Genomic DNA, 19,255 nt, shown 5'->3' on the forward strand with positions numbered 1-19,255 from the left:
GGGGGGGAGGGTCAGAGGGAGAAGCAGACTCCCTGCTGAGCAGGGAGCCCTATGTGGGACTCGATCCCGGGACTCCAGGATCATGACCTGAGCCGAAGGCAGTCGCTTAACCAACTGAGCCACCCAGGCACCCCAGATTTTGGTTTCTAAATGCCAGTCTTCAGTAAAAAGACCTAAGGCTCCTTGAAGAAATAGCTGTTTCCAGGGCTGGGGCAGGAAGAGCACAGAATAAGTGTGGATCAAGCTTGGGCCAAAAAGCAAAGAAGCTCCAGAGGAAAGAGAAGGCTGGAGGTGCCTCAGCAGGAAACAGGAGCACCATGAAGGGGACCAAAGACCAACACTGGGGCGATCTGAGTAACAGATCACGGCACAATTGCCTCATGTGCTGAAGAATTACCAAAAAGGAACATGAGTCTGTACGGATGTAAATAAATGGGAGAGAAGGGGTGACACTTCCTTACAGAAGAATTCCAAATAATGTATCTGAATAAGTCCCCCTCCAGGAGGTCAAGCTTCATTCTCCTCTCCTGGAGAATGGGCTGGACTCAGCAAAACACTTGCAAAGAGCAGAGAACGGAAAGGAGAGAGTAACTTCCCTGTGGAGCTACCCAGAGACAGCACCTCAACCAAGTGATAAAGGTTGACGTCAACCAGTGAGAAGTCTTGTGGACGTCACACACCCCCGATGGGATGGAATGGGAAGGGCACCTCCCCTCCAAGGGATCGTCCCAAAAAAGGACAGATCTGTCCAATCATGGGAAAACGTCAGCCAGTCCCAGGTTGGGGGACATTCTAGAGACATCTGCCAGTACTCTTCAAAAGTGACAAGGTCTTGAAAACCAAAGGAAGAATGAGGAACTGTCAGTGGATTCAAGACTAAGGACACAGGATGACTAAATGCAAAGTGGGATCCCAGGTCGTGTCGAGGAACAGCAAATGAGCATTAGTGGGGAAACTGGTGAAATCTGAGTGAAGTCTGTAGCTTAGTTAATGGTATTGTACAGTGTTAATTTCTTCATTTTGACAACCGTACCATGGTTATATAAGATGTTAACGTAAGGAGAAGCTGGATGAAGGGCATATGAGAAATCTCTGTACTATCTGTGTATCTAGTATTACTCAACAATGAGAAGTTTATTAAAAACAAACTAAAAGCGCCATGCAAGCAGGAATACTTCATAACCTCATATTCTAGATGAGAAAATGGGTCCAGAGAGGTGAAGTGACTTGTCCGCAGTTTCGTACGCCTCCTGCACCCCCCGCCTGACCCCCTGCTGGCCTCTCCAGTGCTTGGTGTGGGGGAGGGATCCTCCCCGTGGACTGTCCCCTGAGCAGGGCTCTGGGGCTGGGCAGTCAGGTTGGAACCCACTGCTGCATCCCAGGATGGGCCATTGTCAGGTAGGGGGATAACCTTGGGGATGACCCCAACTGGGCCTGCCTGGCGCTCCCTCATTGAGGTTGTGGGTGCCTTCCGCAGCCCTGGATCCCCACATTGCTGGAGAGGGGAACAGAGCAGCCAGGTAACAGGATGCATGTCCTACAGGCTTCAGGTCTTGCAGAGCTGGGTTCATTCTCCCATCTAGTGGTTGGTGACCTTGGGCAAGTCACTTCACCTCTCTCTGATTCTCAGTTTTCTGATCCGGGGAATAAATGAGTTGCCACCTGTCAAGTGTGGGATATGCGCAAAGTCCTCAGTGCTTGGACTACCCTCCTCTTGTCACTGACCTCCTGGAGCCCCCAGCCTGTGAAGGTCCATGACAGCAGATGCTGTGACGCTTGGTGCCTGTGTCCCCCACGAAGAGGATATTCAAGGCACGTCAGAGGCAAGGGGCGTGTTCATCTATCTGTCCTACTAGTTTATGAGCCTGGTCACAAAAATTTAAGTGAGGTGTCCTGTCCCCTCCCTGCCACCAGCCATCAGTTCAGACCTCTGCTTCATGGTCTCTGTGGTCTCACCCTTACCAAGTATATGTGACAGTCAGGTCTGTATCCTCCTGGAAGTTTTAAAAAATAGATGCACGCTTGAATATACCGATATTGTTGTCGTAAGCAGAGAAGGGAGCATACCGTGCACACCACTCTTCCCTGCCTTTTTTCCAACTGATATATCCTGGATACCTTTCATACCGGCACATAAACAGCCCACTACATTCCACCCTCCCGCTGTGTCTGGCAACCCACAGTTGCCATCATCTGGGCAACCCACGGTTTATGTAACCAGCCTCCTGGGGTGGACATTCTTGATTCCGATTTATTGCTATTGCAAACATCCTTGTCCATATATTTTTATATCCTTGTATGGTTATTTCTGTAAGGTAGCTTTCCTAGAAGAGGAGTTACTGGGTCAAAGGGCATGTGTATTGTAAAATTTAGAAGGTACTGCCAGATGGCCCTCCAGGGATGTGGTCTGATTTGCAGTCCCAGCCACTGCATGCAAGACAGCAAATTCCTTTACACAAGAGGAACAAGGCGTGAGGCATGGGAAGCCAGCCCTTAGCTACCATTTAGTGAACAAATATTTATTAACTAGGTCCTGGGGCCAGGTCCCGTGCCAAGTCCCAGGATCGTGTTGATGAATGGGCTTCGGTCTTTGTCCTTGGGGAACGCACGGCTTAGCAGGGCAGCAGACACAAAACCATCCTGTCTCATTACGTTGCGATTGTGCTCTTAATAACTGAAGGAAACAGCAAGGGCACAGATCACAGTTTGAATTCTGCCTCCTTCACTTAAGAGGCCGTTTGGCCTTGGACAAATTCCTTGACTTCCCAGAGTCTTGGATGTTGGGTCCTGGGTCCCGTGTCCCGTGTCCCTGTTGTGGACTGCACCGGGTTTCCCACTCGCACGTGTTCTCTAGGGGTCACAGTCCTACGGTCCACTGCCTGAGTCTGTTTCAGAAGTCTGGTATCAGAGAGCCTTAGCTTCTTGCCCAAACGTGGATGGAAAACCCTCATCAAGCCTTCAGTATCAGAAAGGCCTTTCTGGTTGAAATACCTCCTACCTGCCTTTTATGTTTTTCATTCATTCATTCATTCATTCATTCAACAAATATTCATTTTGTACCTTCTCTGAGCCAGACACTGTGCTAGACCCTGGGGCCGCTGTGGTACTGAGACACTGTCTCTGTCCTCCTAGTATGGGGTACTTGTAGGGTGAGCAGTCACAGAGTGTCTGTGATCAGGGCTATTGGACAGTGGGTTTCAGCTGAGCAGACTCAGTGCTTACTGTGTCCACCTGCTGGGTTGACCAGGCTTCATCCAGGCCTTGGACAGAGCACACAGATTTCAGAAAGGAGCCTTCCAATCCCTGTCCCTCCATCCTCCGATCTGGACTGAGTTAGAGGTTTGGGGCCCTTTTGCAGGCTTGGGGGAAGGAAGGCAGTTAGAAGACCTGGCTTGGTCTAGGTCAACACTGACCTTCAGAAATACCTCCCTATTTTGGGCCTTCCATTACAGCATCCAGTGGGTTGCTGGGGCTTGAGCGTGGTTTGGGAGGGGTGAAAATGGTTCTGAAATGCCAGTGCTATGTGATCCTGGAAGATTCCAGGTGAAGGATGTTTTGCCTGGTGGGGGGATTCTTTCCTATGTATCCTAGCTGCAGTTTGCGGGTGAGAAAGAGAAGGACATGAGCTGGGAAGTTAGGACGGGTGGCTGCAGGAGTGCAGCGCGTTGGTCCAGCCGCTGGAGAAGACAGCTGAAATTCGTTTCTATGCCACAAAAGCAAGCAAGCAAACACGGCCCCTCCGTATAAACTCATGCAGCATGTATTTAGACATAGGTTGCCAAGTGAGCAAAGCATGGTTGAAAAGGTTGTATATGTTATGCTGTTGTTTTCTTGGAGGAAAAAAGGATGTATACGTCTATGCTTAATGCCTGTGGAAGGATGCAAGACCATAATGCTGATACCTCTGGGCAGGGGGCTGCAGATCAGGACTGAGAAAGAGACTCAACACCCTCTGCCTTTTTAAGCAGCTTGATTATTTTTCTTACCATGTGTATGTGTGACCTCTTATGAAAAGGAAAAAAAACAAAGTAAAACCCTTTAATACTTACTGCCCCATATAGCTTTTTCAGTGTTTGGAGAATTGGAGAGTCATTCTAGGATCCTGTAGGTTGGTCTGGTTTTAGAGATGTGGTTGGAACTCTGGGGATGTCCCTGTCTTGCTCTTCACTTGGGAGTCCTAGATTTTGGAGTTTCTTTTCTCAGGGCATTGCCTCTAGAATTCACAGGTTCCAGGCCTGTCCCCCCACCTGCCTTCCAGTGTGTTCCCGGACCTAGTCTCTTCCTCTCTGAGCCACCATTTCTACACACTTCACAGGGGCGTGTGCCCCCGTCAGGCAAGAGTGTGAGATGTCAGGGTGGCTGTTCATGCTCCCACGGCAGGGCACGTAGTAGGCGCCCAGCAAACTCTTACCCTCTTCCTTCTTCACTCGGAATTCATCTTTGTCCATTTTAAGGTAGGTGGGTGGATGGATGGATGGATGGATGATGACTGGTTTTAGCATTTATCACAGTGCTCAGCCAGTCCAGGAGCAGGCCATCAAGAAGGTAGCAGAATCAGCAAGTGGGACCAGGAACTTTTTTTCTTTGCAGGAAACTACGGGTCACCCCATTTGTCAGTCACCTTTCCCAAACCCTCCAGGGTCTCCCTGATGAAAAGTCCTAATAATGAGTGAATGCTCGAGCCTTTATTACCTGCCAGGCACTGTTTCAAGCCCAGTCTCTATGTGGTGGAAATTCTCAGAGCAGCCCCACAGGGCATGTTGCCATTTAACAGATGAGGAAATGGAGGCAGGGAGAGGTAAGTAACTTACTCAGAGACCCACAGCAGGTGAGCCGTGGGCCATACTTTGTAAGCCCTTGCCCACGGCACGCCTCTGTGATAAGCCAGACTAGGCGTGCTCAGCCCTCATTCTGTACTCTTGGGGGTGCCTCCTTGTCTGTTACTCCCTCCTGTGTGCCCAGTTCCGGGCCAGGCACTGGAGCTGTGGGGTCTCTGCCTACAGGGATATCAGCTTAGTGAGAGAAAGCAGCCACAAATAGCCAATAAAATGTGGAAAGTATGAGAATAGATTCTGGGAACACAGAGGAAAGAGGGACCAGCTCCACCTCTTGGGGTGAGGGGAGCTTCCCACCAGAAGAGATATTTGAGCTGGGCCTTGGCCTGGGAGGACAGGAGGGAGTTCACCTGGCAGAAAGGAGGATGAAGGGGGGGGAGAGGGGAAAGAGGAGGGAGGATGAGGAGGGGCTGGAACTGTAGGAACAAAGGAACAGCAATAAGACACATATCTACAGAATGGCACATGGCTCAGTGTGGCTGGGTGTTAGATGTTGGGAGAGTATAAGGAGATGGGGCTGGAGCTGAGGGCCAGATCCTGGGACACTGGTTATGTCTTGCCCCCAGTTGTGGCTCCAGGGGTCACAGATTTCATCCTTGTCAGGAGCTCAGCAGACGAGATAAATATGAGTGATGTGGGCCAACTCTGGAGCTTTGTTCCATTCTCCCTGCATTTCAGACTTGTATAAAGAATTCCTTCCATAAAGAATTGTCTCTTCTCTTGAAGCACAAGTGCTCAGTTATCCTCATTTTCTGAACTCTGATGAGGACAGGGGCACAGTGTTGATGGTGCAGCTGGGGGTGGCAATAAACAGAGACAGACAGTTGGCCTCAGCTTGCGAATCAGGGAGACAAGAGGGAGTGGTGGGGCCTATGGCAAACTGGCCAGCTCAGACCCCATGTGGGAACAAGGGCTTGAGTGTGGTGGAGCAGCCAGAAATCTGGACTTTTATGTGAAATCATATTGTTCAGTGTCATCTCCGGATTTTAAAATACATACCACTTTTGCTGAACAGTATACATTTGTGGGCCACCAATTTGCAACCTCTGTTGTTGACTGACCTCTGCATTAATATGCTCGTGTGGAAGGAAGCCAGGCTGGCCGCCCTGAGGACCTGCCTACCTATGGGGGTCAGTCCCCACAGGAGGGTCAGCTCAGTACCAAAGACAGTCTAGCTTTCTGGGAACAGGGCTGCTTCGACTAAGAAGGGGCTTTGGAGTGTCAATGGGGCCTCTCTCCCCCTCCCCCTAAGCAGCTTTCCTCAGAGGGCAGGGGGAAGGGAGGGGAGGGGTGGGGAAGGACCAGCCCCCCTCAGCCAGCGTCCTCTACCCTTAATGGTGTGTCTCTGTGTTGTTCCTTCCAGTCTCTATCTGCTGCTGCCTCTTCATCCTCTTCCTCTTCCTCTCGGAGCTCACCGGATTCATAACGACGGAAGTGTAAGTTCCATGCCCCCTCAGGGGGCATTCTAGAGCTTTCTGTGACCCCAGATGAGAGGAGGGAGGGGCTTTAAAAAGGAGAGAGACCTCTGAACCTTCCAACTCTCTCATTTGCAAGCCCGTGGCGTCCATCACTCCTCTATTTCTTAAAAGGGTTTTGAAGTTAGAGCGAAAGCAAACACTGTTTTGTTGAAGCCAAAGAGAACATTCGGGTTCTGTTCTGTGGGGGGGGGCCTCCTGGGTACTCAGATGAACAGAAATCATGGACCCGTCTCTGCTGTCCCTTTTGTTTGGCCAGTGGGCTTTTTTCCCTCTGAATCATCGCAGGGTCATTTGATGTGAAAGCTGGGGGAGTTCAGAGAAACGGGTGCAGCTTCCTAGCCGAGGGGGGCGGGGCTGCTGACATCAGAACCCAGCCCCCACAACTAAGCCCCCTTCCCTGCTCAGAGGCCCACACTCCGTGAGGAATCAACGTGAGCTTCCTGGCAGTGCTTGACGCATTGTGAATCGATACCCGATTTCTAGAATCATCCTTTGCCCAGATAACCTAGTAAGTGCTCTGGGGTATGTGTAACACAAATGCCATTGGGATTATTCAGTCACGGCCTCATCGGCTGCCCTGAGGTGGAATTAGACCCCAGGGCTTCCTGCCTTGGCCACTGGCTCAAGGCTTCCAAGCCTCTTCATTCCTGTGTTTACAACCCAGAAAGTCATCATGGGGCTGGGCCCTGGCCACCCACTCCCCTCTCCAACACGGGAATTTTCTTTCTCGCTCATGGAATTTCTTGGTTTCCTTTGCCTCCCTCTCAGCCACAAGACAATAGGAAACAAAAACCATAGTTGCTTAGCCCAAGACAGGCCTCGTAGCTGCGGAAGTGTTACCACCTTTAATCCTCAGACAGCCCTGGGATGTACTTACCTCCTTACAGAGGAGGAGAACTGAGGCTCAGAGAGGTGGAGGGACTTGCCCATGCTCATACACTGAGGAGGGGGCTCCCAAGGTCCGCCAGTCTCCTGAACCCACAGGTGTGTCGGTCTTATCTGTTCCCCACCACCACCCGCCAGCCAAATCATGTCATTCCTGCCCTCCGCTGGTTTGGGACAGTTTGCCTTCCCTGTCCCTCTGATCCTATTCTTAACCCTGATGGCACCAAAGCCCAGGGGGTCTCATGGAGTGGTGGAAAGAGCTCTGGACAAGGCATCGGGAGACCCAGGGCCAGGCTTCTGCTTGATTACCGCTTTGCTATGTGACCCTGGGCAGGTTGCCAAACCTCTCTGGCTCTCAGTATTGCTGGCCAAACAAAGGAGGGTACACCAGAGTCAAAGCTTCCAGGTCTGGGGAGGTTTGTCTGCTTCCCAAGACATGTGACCCCCTGACCATGCAGGGGTCAGAGAAGGTTCTTTGTCCCACTCAGTTCCTAATGGGGGGTGGCTCTGTGCATATTTGGGCCACTGGATGTCTCAGGGGTCACCCCATCATGAGTCGGAGTTGGAAACAGGGACAGCAGCAAGATATTAAGACCTACTGTGTGCCATACACCTGCTGGTCTTTGCAGGCTGCACCCCATTCCCTGGTGGGGGAGGCGGCTGCTGTACAACCCCCTCATGTTCTGAGCAAGGTGAGTGGGGTACATGTGTGACAGCAAGGAAGGAGCCCCAACTGTATCCCAGGCACCAAGGAGGCTTTATATATTCCAAACAGGGCCGCCAGGAAGTGCGAAGGCCCTGAGGCAGGCATTACCTGGTGTACGTGCAGAGCAGATAAAGAGCTGGTGTGGCTTTGGAGCAAAGTGAGCAAGTGGGGAAGATAGAATATGGAGTAGGTAGGACCAGGTTGGACCAGGTCATGCACACTGTTGTGTATTAATGGGACTCATTCTTGGTCCTGAGCTCCCAGAAGTCAGAAACCAGGTCTGCCTCATTCATTGCTGTGTGGTTCCATGCTCAGAGGAGCTGAAAATGCCAACAGTGGACACAAACCATGAACAAGTGAACAGAACTAGACTATATCAATTAGTGAAAAAGGCTCTGAAGAAAAGAAAAAAAAACACAGGGCAGGAGACAGAGAAGGTATGTGATATTTGGTGAGGTTTAAATAAGATTATTTACCAGAAAGGTACTTAATGTAGCACCTGATATACTTTAATATCCATGGATCCATAGCTCTTCACGCATTTATTCATTTCATATTTATTTCCCATCTAATGCTAAAAAGGTAAGGCCACCCAGCACGTGCCATTTAATGAACATTCCATGAATGTTAATTTTCTCGTCCCCTCCCCTGAGCTGAGAACAGCCTCCTTCACCTCCTGCTGACATTGTGAGGGGCAGCTTATTTAGCTGTTTGTCAGCTCAGCCCATGGTGAGGTAGGGTGCTGAGCCAGTGGGCCCCAGACAGGTAAGTTGTGACGTCAGAGCTTGCGACTGGAGCAGGTGGGGCGCTACCAGCTGTGTTAGGGGCCACTCGGGCAAGCCTGCCAGCTTGTTCTGTTTAGCCAGGACAGGGCACACTCCTTGCCCAAGAGCACAGTGTGTTCCTGCTGCTCTGCCTTCTGCCCTGCTCCAGGATTTCCCTTTCCTGACTCCCGGGGCATCCTGGACACTCTGGTCCCAGCACGTCCCTGGAGAGGAAGAAAGATGAGGGATGAGTAGAGTAATCAGACTGTAGGGCTGTTCGCGGTGTGTTTACCTTTTGTCCTCTGCTAGGCTCTTCATTTGCAATGTGAGTGGCTGGAGGGAGGGAGGGAGGGAGGCAGGAATGAGAAGAGAGACCTGTGTGTCTGGAGCCCAGGGGCCAGAAGCCCCATCTGTCATGATGCAGGGACCCTAATGCCCCCTCTCCCCCCGCTGCCACGTGACCACGGTGTAGGAGTGCCCAAAAGGAGTCTGTAGGGGTGAGGACTGAGGACTCCACAGAAAAATCCAGAGGAAAAAGTATTGTTCTGGTCTTCCTGCTATCAGAAGCTTCTCTGATCCCTGGGAAGGCCTGCCACTTTGGGAAGAAATGAAGGTCACAATTATTCTTTAATGGATGGCTGGCGCTCCCTGGCAGTTTTGTGACCACAGTGGGTCAGCCCCCCCGCCCCATGAGATCGTATCCCAAGGAAATGAGGTCACTGCTGGTAGGATCAACATTGCTCCAACCCGGACCTGTGGTTATCAGTGACATAAGACACTATTCTGGCCCAGCCCGGTGGGGAAAGGAGGCCTGTTTGTTTGTGTGGTTGGATTCTAACCTGGGCTTTAGACAGGCCATTAATTACCCTTGGGAAAGTGGCCCCATAGGGTGCTCTGCAGCTTCAGGTTTCCAGGGGAGCAGCAACTCCCCCCCCCCCGCCCCCGCCTCCAGACAACATGGCTGCAAAACATTCCAGCCTTTGACTGCCCAGGCTTGGCTGCTCTTAATTATTAACCCAATGAGGATTTATAATAAGAAAATGTAGTAACTGGAACTCTCCACTGATAATTTATAGTATAATACATGTGTTATACTTTCTAGTTACAATTTATAATGGGCAACCGCGTGCCCGCCAGCCACCTAGGTTAGCACTTTACAGTGATCATCTCATTTAATCAGCACAGAATCCCTTGAGGGAGGTTCTCCTGTTAGCCTTAGCCCCGCTGTACAGCTGGGGAAACTGAGGCACCGGGAGGCTCAGGCCACAATGGGGTTAGTAAGTGGTGGAGCCAGAGTCAAACCCAAGTCCATCTGACACCAGAGCCCAGCCTCAGCACCCCTGCCCTGTCATACCACCTTTTTCTGCCCAGAGCATTTTGGGTCCCCAGGTGCATGGGAGCTGCTGCCTTTTGGTCAGAATGTTGGACTGGAAGACTTGGATACACCCTTCCAGGGTGAGGTGGCCGAGCAGGCAGTTAGAACTCCAGGAAGTCATTGCCCACCTAGTGGGAACTTGGAGGTTACCTTGAACTGTGTACTTACGTGCTCCATAGCAGGCCCCTAGTGGGGAGGCCAGGAGCTTAACCAGGAGGAAGACCTGGCTGTCTCCCTCAGAGCCCGAGTTACCCACTCCGAGGCCTGCGTTGGGAGCTAGAGCCAGGTTGAGAGACCCAGGATTGTCGTGTGAAGGAGCACTGGTGGGCCTGAAGGCTTCCAAGCTTGGAGTGACTGGACCAGGTTCATGCTGCAGCACAGTCACCTCTTGTGAAGGTGAACTGGGGGCAGGGTGACCCTGGAGGGCAAGGCCCTGGTGAAGAGACTGGGCGATGGCAGTGGAGAAGGGGGTGGGGGCAGGACTCGGTGGATTTTTGGGCCCCCCACCTGGTAGGGAATAGGTGGGAATACTTATTTATACTTGGAATGGTCAGGATTTAAAAGAAGGTCCTAGAGGGCTTGCTTACATAACGTACATCCCTCCCCTTCCAGCCTCTGTGGGCCTCACTGCTGTGTAAGTTTCCATTAAATCAAATTATTAAGCACAGAGGTCAGCGACTTTGGGCAGGAATCTGAACTATTCAAGTGCTCTTCTAAAAGCAAATAAAATTGTTTTCCATAGATGTCATCGGACTCACGCCTCAGCCTAGAATTTCAGGGCCCTTGGTTACATTCCACCTTCGCTCCCCTCCACCCATACACCTCCCCAGTCCCTCTCATTCTCTCCCTACATGGCCACCGCTCACTGACCCCCATGCAAGCCAGCCAAATCCCTGACGCTGTGTGGTGTCCCCCGACTGGAATGCGCCCCCCTCTCCTCCACCAGCACACGTTGCTTACGTCCCCCATTCATTCTGTAGAGGTTGTGATCTCGTGCTCTGTTCTCCTGGCTCGGGGAGCCCTGGTCCCACTTGGTTGGGGAGTCAGATGTGGCAGCCCGACAGGGTGAGGCAGATGGAGGTGACCAAGGGAGGCTTGTGGGGCACAGATGGAAGGGCCCGTTTACACCTCCATGCCCTGTGGGTACTTGGGCCATGGGTGGGGATGGGGTGGGCTTCTGAAGGTTATCAGAAAGATGATGACACTGCATCACAGGTCTGCTTGGGGACACTTGCCTCTCAGTTTTTCATTGATTCCTTGCCCCATCCAGTTTAATGCAGTGGAAGGAGCATGGCTGTGGGCTCCCATGACTTTTATCTATCATCCTCTAAGCCCAGTTTCATCCTTGTGAGAAGAGAACAGTAAGCCTACTAAACATTGTCTTGCTGTAGGTATTAAGTGAGATACCACATGTGAAAGCCCCCGGCGTAGTGCTTGGCACCAGCTGGGTGCTCAGAACGGGAATATTTTCTTTGATTAATTATAAGCAAAGCCACCTTTCACACGGGCTTAGTATGTACCAGGGGCTGTAAAGCACCTTACGTCCATTAACACATTAATCCTTGTGATGAGAAAAGCAACTTTTGAGGAGAACAAACTTTGTTTTTCTGGGTTGCTGCCTAGGCATTTTACAGTATGATAACCCTACTCTCACTCAGAGTCTGGACACTAAGATAAGGACTTTTGAGTTGAGGATGCCCGCCATGAGTGCCCGCTTTTATTTTCCCCGGGCACCTTTTCAAATAACTACTTAGAGTTAAGGCGGGGGGAGAGTTGGTGACCTCTGCCCCAACCATCATATAAGTAATAAGTGCTCGCTACCCTGCTCTCTATCTCCTGCTCGCTCCTGCCCTCCCCCTGGCCCATGGCATACACACCCCCATTCCTGGGATCTGTAAGTAATAAATCTTGGGACTCTTTCTTCCTTTGTGTGGGTGTATTGAAACTGTGCCTTCGGTCAAAATGACCCTGTGGGTTTCACTTCCCCAAAGTGGGAGCTCGGATGCTGAGGGAGCTACCTGGCAAGACTGTGTGGGTGGCTTGTGCCCCCTCGTTCAGCAGGTCATAATTGGCATGTTCTCGATTTAATACACCAGCTGTGGGCCCCTCAGCACAGTCCTTACCACAGTGCTGTGAGGTGGATACCTGTTATTACCAACTCTGAAAACCCTGATATTGTGAGAACAATAAAAGTAGGGGACACTTTCTTATCGAGCACTTACAGTTGACTAAGATTATGCCTGTCCATGATTGTCCCTGTTTTACATCTGGGAAAACTGAGCTTGGTAGAGGCAAAGCCCCTTGCGTAAGGTCAATCAGCTAGAAGGTGGCAGAGCCAGGACTTGAACCCTGCGAGTCTGGACTTCACCAAGAAAGGCCTGCGCAAGGCCCTCAGAGAAGTGAGTAACATACATCCCCCTGTCCTGGGGCAACCTGCAGCTTTATTGCTCACAGCCCTGGGAAGCAGCCCGAATCCTGACCCCTTTCTTGTTCTTTCTCCTTCTTTCTTCCTCTTTGCCCTTCCCTCCCTCCTGGTTTTCTTCCCTTCTTTTTGAGAGGTATATGTAACTTAGAGACAGCAAAGCGCACAGATCTTAAAGGTGAAACTTGATGACTGCTTGCCTGTGCTTACACCCATGTCACCATCAGCCCATCAAGACAACACCTATCCACCACCTGGAAGCTTCCCTTGTGCCCCCTCCCAGTCAGCATCTCCCACCACCACCACACTATTGTGACTTTTATTACCATAGATTAATTTTGCCTGTCTTCAGACTTCATAGAAAGCTTTCCCAGTTTTACAGTTAAGGAAACCGAGGCTCAGAGGGGTGAAGCAACTTGTCCCAGTTTCTCCAGCTTCTTAGAGGCAGAGCCAGGAGGTGAGCCCATATCTGTCTGCCTCTGCCCCATGGGTCTTCTCATCACCCTTGTTAGTGACAGGAGGAATCAGGCCCATGGGTCCCGAGACAGCAGTAGATCGACAAAAAACTTTTATTGCCCCTCCAGGTAGGTTGATTTCTGGCTGTCCGTTCACCTTTTAAAATCAGTTCAGCCCCAGGGGTGCCTGGGTGGCTCAGTTGGCTAAGCATCCAGCTGTTGATTTCGGCTCAGGTCATGATCTCAGGGTCCTGGGATCGAGCCCCGTATCAGGCTCCACGCTCAGTGGAGTCTGCTTGAGATTCTCTCTCTCCCTCTGCCCCTCCCCCCCTTAAATAAATAAATAAATCTTAAAAAACAAAAAATCCTTTCAGCCCCAGCCATTAAAGTTAGCTAGCCTTGGCAGGCATCTGCAGGTGGGCTGTGGGCCGGCTTGCAGCGCCGGCCTGGGGTAGCAGGAAGCCAACAGGATTGGAACATCTGCCTTGCATTCACAAGGTGGCAGTCGGGGCCTCGTTGGGTAGGTGGCACGGGTGGTGGAACTGCATTTATCTGGCCGCCCAGAGCCCTTTAGGAAGGCACCTGGGAGCAGCGCGTTCTAGCCTTACGTAACCAGACCGGCCGAGCTCTGCAGGCTTTCTGTCTCTCCCGAGCACCTCAGCCCCTTTGTTCTACGTGGCACTAGGTAGCCTGGGCTCTGTGAGCTGAGAGAGGCCCCCTGGGGGCTTGAGGGTGAGCTCACCTTGGTGCCATACCTGGGATTCACCTCTTTCTGCACTGGGGTCACCTCCAGAGGATTGCCAGGGGATGACATCATCCCACAATCCCTCAGTGATGTGCTGAGGCCCCGCCTCCCAGGTGGGAAAGGTGAGTAGCTTCAAGGAACAGTCTCCCTTGTTTGGGAAGGGAAGGCAGGGTCTCCTCTCCATGACGGTCTGTTAATCATCCAGCGATCTCATCCCTCAACAACCCTTTGGAGTTGCAAATCAAGGCTGGCTGGCGTAGAAATGGGGCTCTGAAGGCTGAGGAGGAGAATTTGGCTGTGGAGATACTCATCTTCCGGCATACCTCCTGTGGTCCTGCTTGCTCCTCTCCCACTGGCTCATTTGTTCTTTTTGTTCCCTGATAGGGGCCAATGCTATGAGCCTGCCAAGCACAGGCTCCTATCTTCCCGCCCCACAGCCTGTGTGTGGCCTCAAGAGAGCCAGCCCGCCCCTCCCTCCCTTTTATGCCCTTGACCCGAGATGTTGAGAGCGAGAGCAGGGGAGATAGCATGAGCCCTGGAAAGCCTGGGTCTCAGGCAGAGAGCAGACAAGCCCCAGGTGACTTTTTGAGCCCACTGTTTCTTAATTGAGCATCAGCTACATCACGTTAGGGGCTAGGAGCATAAAGACAGGGCCTGAGTAAAAATGCCCTTGCTGTGGCCACTCTTTCCCAAAGATGAGGCTATTTACAGGGCTTCCTGGGAGTTGAATTGCTTAGAGCTGCAAGCCTTTATTCTATAGCCTGTGGATAGGACCCTGGTTAATGCTTACAATAGCCACAGCCCAGCCACTTCAAGCTGCCCCCATAGCTGTTCCCTAGGCCAAGCCTCTAGATTCCGTTCCTTCTCCCCACGGGGAGTGCTCTGGGAATTACGAGTGGGCTTCAGACACGGCCATCCAGTGTCTACTCAGCAGCTCCTCGGGGATATCTCCAAGACACTTCGAGCTCAGCAAGACCACGTGGAACTCGGCACCTTTCCCTCCCCACTGCTCTTCTTCCAGGGGCTCCCAGTCCAACAGAGGGTTCCAGAAGGAACGTGGCAGTCTGCCTGCATGCCTCCGTCGCCCCACCCCCACGCCCCATCCAGCAGCAAGTCCTGCCCGCTCTAGCATGCCATATCTTCCGTCCCTCCCTCCTGTCCACCCCCCCACACACACCCGTCCAGGCCGTCATCTGTCCCCTGCACCACTGCCTCAGCCTCCCGTGTGGTCTCCCCAGAGACAGCGGCCCCTGGAGTCTGTTAAAGTGTAAGCCTGACCGTGCCGCTGCGCTCAGGAGGTGAAGGCCTTCCCAGGGCCTCCGAGCCCGCCTGACACAGCCCCTGTCCATTCTCCAGCTACAACACGAACCCACTTCCCTCTGCTCTACACTGCGACCACAGTGACCTTCGCTCAGTTCCCCAAATCCGCCACTTCCAGGCCTCTGCGCACACTGTCCCGGGGATTCCCCTCCCTCTTTGCTGGGACAGCCTCCTCATCCCTGAAGCCTCAACTCCCATCTCCTCAGAGAAGTCCCTCTGGCCCACCCTCCCCAGAGGTCGGTGGCCCTGTTCATCCCTCCCGTGGCACCCCACAGCTTTCGGACAGTGCGACAATCATAGCTGGTGGAAGGTATCTATTTAGGGGGTGAGCAGTGTCTGTAAGGTTGAGGAAGGCAGAGATCCCGTCTGACTGGTTACCCACTGTCTTTAAAGCCTGACAGGTGGTAGGCACTCCAGAAGTATTTGTTGAATAAATTCGTGTTGCTCACAGATGCCAGTGTGGTGCCCTTGTCCTGGAGAGCAAGGTGGCATGGCTGTCCCTGGAGCACCCTGCCCCCACACTGGGCCTCTCTTCACAAAGATGCCCACGTCCCTATCCCTGAGACCTGTGAGTGTGTCACCTTACGTGGCCAAAGGAATTTTATAAATGGGATTCCGTTGAGCATCTTGAACTAGGGAGATGACCCTGGGTTTTCCGATGGGCAAAGTGAACTGACAAAGTTGCTCTAAGAGGGAGTTAGGAGGTCAGAGAGGAGTGAAGATGCCATGTGGCTCTACTGTGTTTGAAGGTGGAGGAGGTGCTGTGAGCCTAGGCAGCCTCTAGAAGCTGAGAAAGGCAAGACAATGGATTCTGCCCTGGAGCCTCCAGAAGGAGCACAGCCCTGCAGACCCGTGTTACGCCCCTGTTCCAGGAGTGCAAGATAACAAATGTGTGTTGTTTTAAGCCACCAGCTTTGTGACAATTTGGGGCAGCCACAGAACACTAATAGATCAGTCTAGTCATGTCTCCAGCCTGGTGCTCGCCCCAGGGCTTTATGAGCGCTGGACACTGAGGATGACCACCCAGGGAATCCGCCTTTCCCGGTTGAGTGGGAGGGGGCTCAAAAGAGTAGGGAGTAAAAAAAAAAAAAAGAGAGTAGGGAATAAGGCACCATGTGCCTGGTGCTGCCAGGCCCTGATGCCTAGTAAGACTCCCAATTTTCAAGTGTTCAGACACCCCATTAATAGTGAGTGGTATTATCCCATTTAACAGGCAGTTCACAGAGGTGAAGTTACCTGCCGAGTTCACATAGAAAGTGGCAGAGCCAGGATTGGAACTTGAATGTGTCTGACTCTGAAAGTATCCCTCTCCTTCTAAGTGGTAAAGCCAGCATTTGGAGAGGGCCCTCCAGATGGGAGCCCTGATCCCCTGTGCCTGAGCAGGCACGCGCTTCCCAAGATGGGAGTTCTAGTTATTTGAGCAGTGGTCACCAAGGGAAATGGCCCCTGGCTGGCCCCTGCAGCTAGGATGGTGCCCCATCTCAACAAAGGCTTCTGTACTTGTCTCCCTTAGCGTGAATGAGCTCTACGTTGATGACCCGGACAAGGACAGTGGGGGCAAAATTGACGTCAGCCTGAACATCAGTTTACCCAATTTGCACTGTGAACGTGAGTATTCCCGACAGCTCTCTGCTCCAGTAAGACCCCTCCGTTAGGCAGAGCTGGGTGTGCAGAAATGACGAGATGACCAGGACAAGTCAGCAAACCGGGCAAGCTGTGAATAGCAGGTAGCATAAGATTCTCCTTACTCTTTTTTGGGGGGGAGAATGTAATCAACTGTGCATGCATTTGCAGAGTTTCTGGATTACAAAACCCATGAAATTGCTAACAGGGATTCCCTCTGGAGAGTAGCCACATTGGTGTGTTGGGGGCTGTCTCTCAGGTCAGGTTCCCAAGAAGCAGAGCCTAAGATTTTCTGCAAGTGAGTTATTGAGAGAGGGCTCTCGGAGGAACTGGAAGGGTGTGGGGGATGTGAAAGGACAAGCAGAGATGTATGTTCAGGGGAGGTCCAATCACATCCTGATTTCATGGAGCTCTGTGGCATATGCCAGAGTTTGTCCTACCCAGTAAACAGGGGGGCCGGGCTATTATTACTCATATCCCTGGCTGAAGGCTGCAGGGTGATGTGTGGGGGAGGGGCAGGGAAGGGGGTCCATAACCCCTCAAGCATCTCGAGGCAAGGAGACCTCCCACCAGCCAAGAGCAGTCACCTGGAGAAGGATGCAGCTCTGAGCTGTTAGCAGCTATCGGGAAACTTAGTTTTTTATTCCATACTCTTGTTTGTTTCGTTTGTTTTAACTGAGAGAACGAATTACTAGTATAAAACAAAACTCATTGGAAGTCTGGCTCTTTTGCCCACTAAGACTGTGTGACCCTGGCAAAGGTATGACCTCTCTGAGCCTGGTTCCTCATCTGTAAAAATGGGTTTAGTGCTGTCTATTGCCTGAGGTTTCTGGGAGGGCCTGATGAACTGGTTCCTAAACTTATCAAGTGGACTGTGTGTCCCCTCCTGGACTGCGGTTTTAGTGTCCCTTTGCCCCAGCCTGGCACGTAACCCGATGCGGGCCCTTCTCCTGCCACCCACTCCCTTCCTCCTGAAGGACAGAACATCGAGTGTGTCTGCGGACAGAGATAGGGAGCGATTCAGTTCTGTTATTGCTTCTGGTGAGAATTACATCACAATTTTGAATCCACAGTGGGCCCTGAGCCAGGGAACCTGTTGAAATAGGTCAGTTTTATTTTTATTTTTTCTCTTTCTCTTAGAAAAATAATTCATCTGGCAGCTATTCATTCAGGAGTTGGTTGTGTCTCTGGAACAAGGAAATTCTTAGGCCAGAGGACTGGGATGATCGGGACGGGGGAGGGAAGGGATGTGGTTCCAGGCTCGGTCCCAGTGATGGGCCATGGCGGGGCAACCTCAAGCTTCAGGCTGCATCAGCCCACTGTGCCCCATACCTGCAGGGCCATAATCTGAACCCAGGCGGCTCCCGCTTGAGCCCCGCACCCTGGCTTCTCTTTAAAGGAACTTCACATTTTTTTTTTTTTAAAGATTTTTATTTATTTATTTGACAGAGAGATAGAGAGAGAGAACAAGTAGGCAGAGAGGCAGGCAGAGGGAGAGGGAGAAGCAGGCTCCCCGCTGAGCAGGGAACCCGATGCGGGGCTCGATCCCAGGACCCTGGGATCATGACCTGAGCCGAAGGCAGCTGCTTAACCAACTGAGCCACCCAGGCGCCCCAACTTCACATTTTTATTAGAGAAAAAAATGCACGCTCATCATTGTACCTTTGGAAAATCCGGAGCAACAGAGAGAAGAAATCCATAATTCCACCCAGTGTCCTTTGACATTTGACACCATTCCATCCCGTTGGCCTTCCTTTCTGTGTGTTTCTAAACACAGCTGAGATCACGCTGTATGTGCAATTTCATAGCATGCTTTAAAAAGTAACATTTTATTGTGAACTAATACAGGAATATATTTTTTACTTCAAAAAAAATCATATTCAAAATACAAAAGAAAATGTATAAAGAAAAAAGTAAAGGAAATACGTGTTCCCTGGGGTGCCATCCACCCCAGAGGAAGCTTCTACTAATAGTTGGGACTCCTTCCCTACCCCTCTGTGTGTGTGTGTCTCTCTGTCTGTCTGTCTGTCTCTGTCTGTGAACACATACCATGTTTAGGTGGGGATTTTTTTTTTGGCTTTTTCCTTTTTACATAATTGGGACTCAACTACATGGGACCTTTCTGGGGTTTCTTGGTTTTTTTTCTACTAATATCTTGGAGCTGTTCTTATATTACTCATAATATTAGTAAGATGATAACCACAAGTGCCATTTATTCTACTCCTACTCCAATCTAGGCTCTGTCCTGAATTCTTTGGCTGTGTTAGTGCGTTAAGATGAGAGATGCTCTAGCAGAGTGACCAAAGGGTATGTCCTCTGGATTAAAACTCTGTGGGTTCCAATCCAAGCTCCATTGTTTCTTAGCTATGAGATCTCAGGCAAGTTACTTAACCTCTCTGTGCCTTTGTGTCCCCCCATATAGAATGGGTCTGATAATATCTTCCCCACAGGGATGCTCAGATGGTACATTCTTACATTAAAAGCACTTAGAAGGGTGCCTAGCACATAGTAAGTCCTGTTTTAATTTTTTTAATCCTCGAAAGCTTCAGATAGAGGAGGAAACTGAGGCCCAGGAAGGTTAAGTAACTTGCTCAAGGTCCCACAGCTGGGGAGGGGCAGAGCCAGGAACCACAGAAGGTGGCAGGCC

At 51.3% G+C, this 19,255-nt stretch overlaps 1 protein-coding gene across 5 annotated transcripts in view; it reads left to right on the plus strand.

Annotated features, from left to right (window-relative positions):
- ERGIC1 (endoplasmic reticulum-golgi intermediate compartment 1) overlaps positions 1–19,255 on the plus strand; it is a 103,770-nt gene that overhangs the window by 50,657 nt on the left and 33,858 nt on the right. For 3 of the 5 annotated variants that reach the window (XM_081826327.1, XM_081826328.1, XM_081826329.1), the window contains 2 exons: positions 6,199–6,271; positions 16,499–16,593. In XM_081826327.1, the coding sequence (XP_081682453.1) occupies positions 6,199–6,271; positions 16,499–16,593 (168 nt within the window). Of the gene's footprint in view, positions 1–4,590; positions 4,799–6,198; positions 6,272–16,498; positions 16,594–19,255 lie in introns of those variants that run through there. The other 2 variants (XM_081826330.1, XM_081826325.1) reach the window with 1 other exon arrangement.

The sequence above is a fragment of the Leptonychotes weddellii genome, chromosome 7 (assembly GCF_054177405.1).
Source record: "Leptonychotes weddellii isolate Sample4059 chromosome 7, ASM5417740v2, whole genome shotgun sequence".
NCBI classification, from domain to species: Eukaryota; Metazoa; Chordata; class Mammalia; order Carnivora; family Phocidae; genus Leptonychotes; species Leptonychotes weddellii.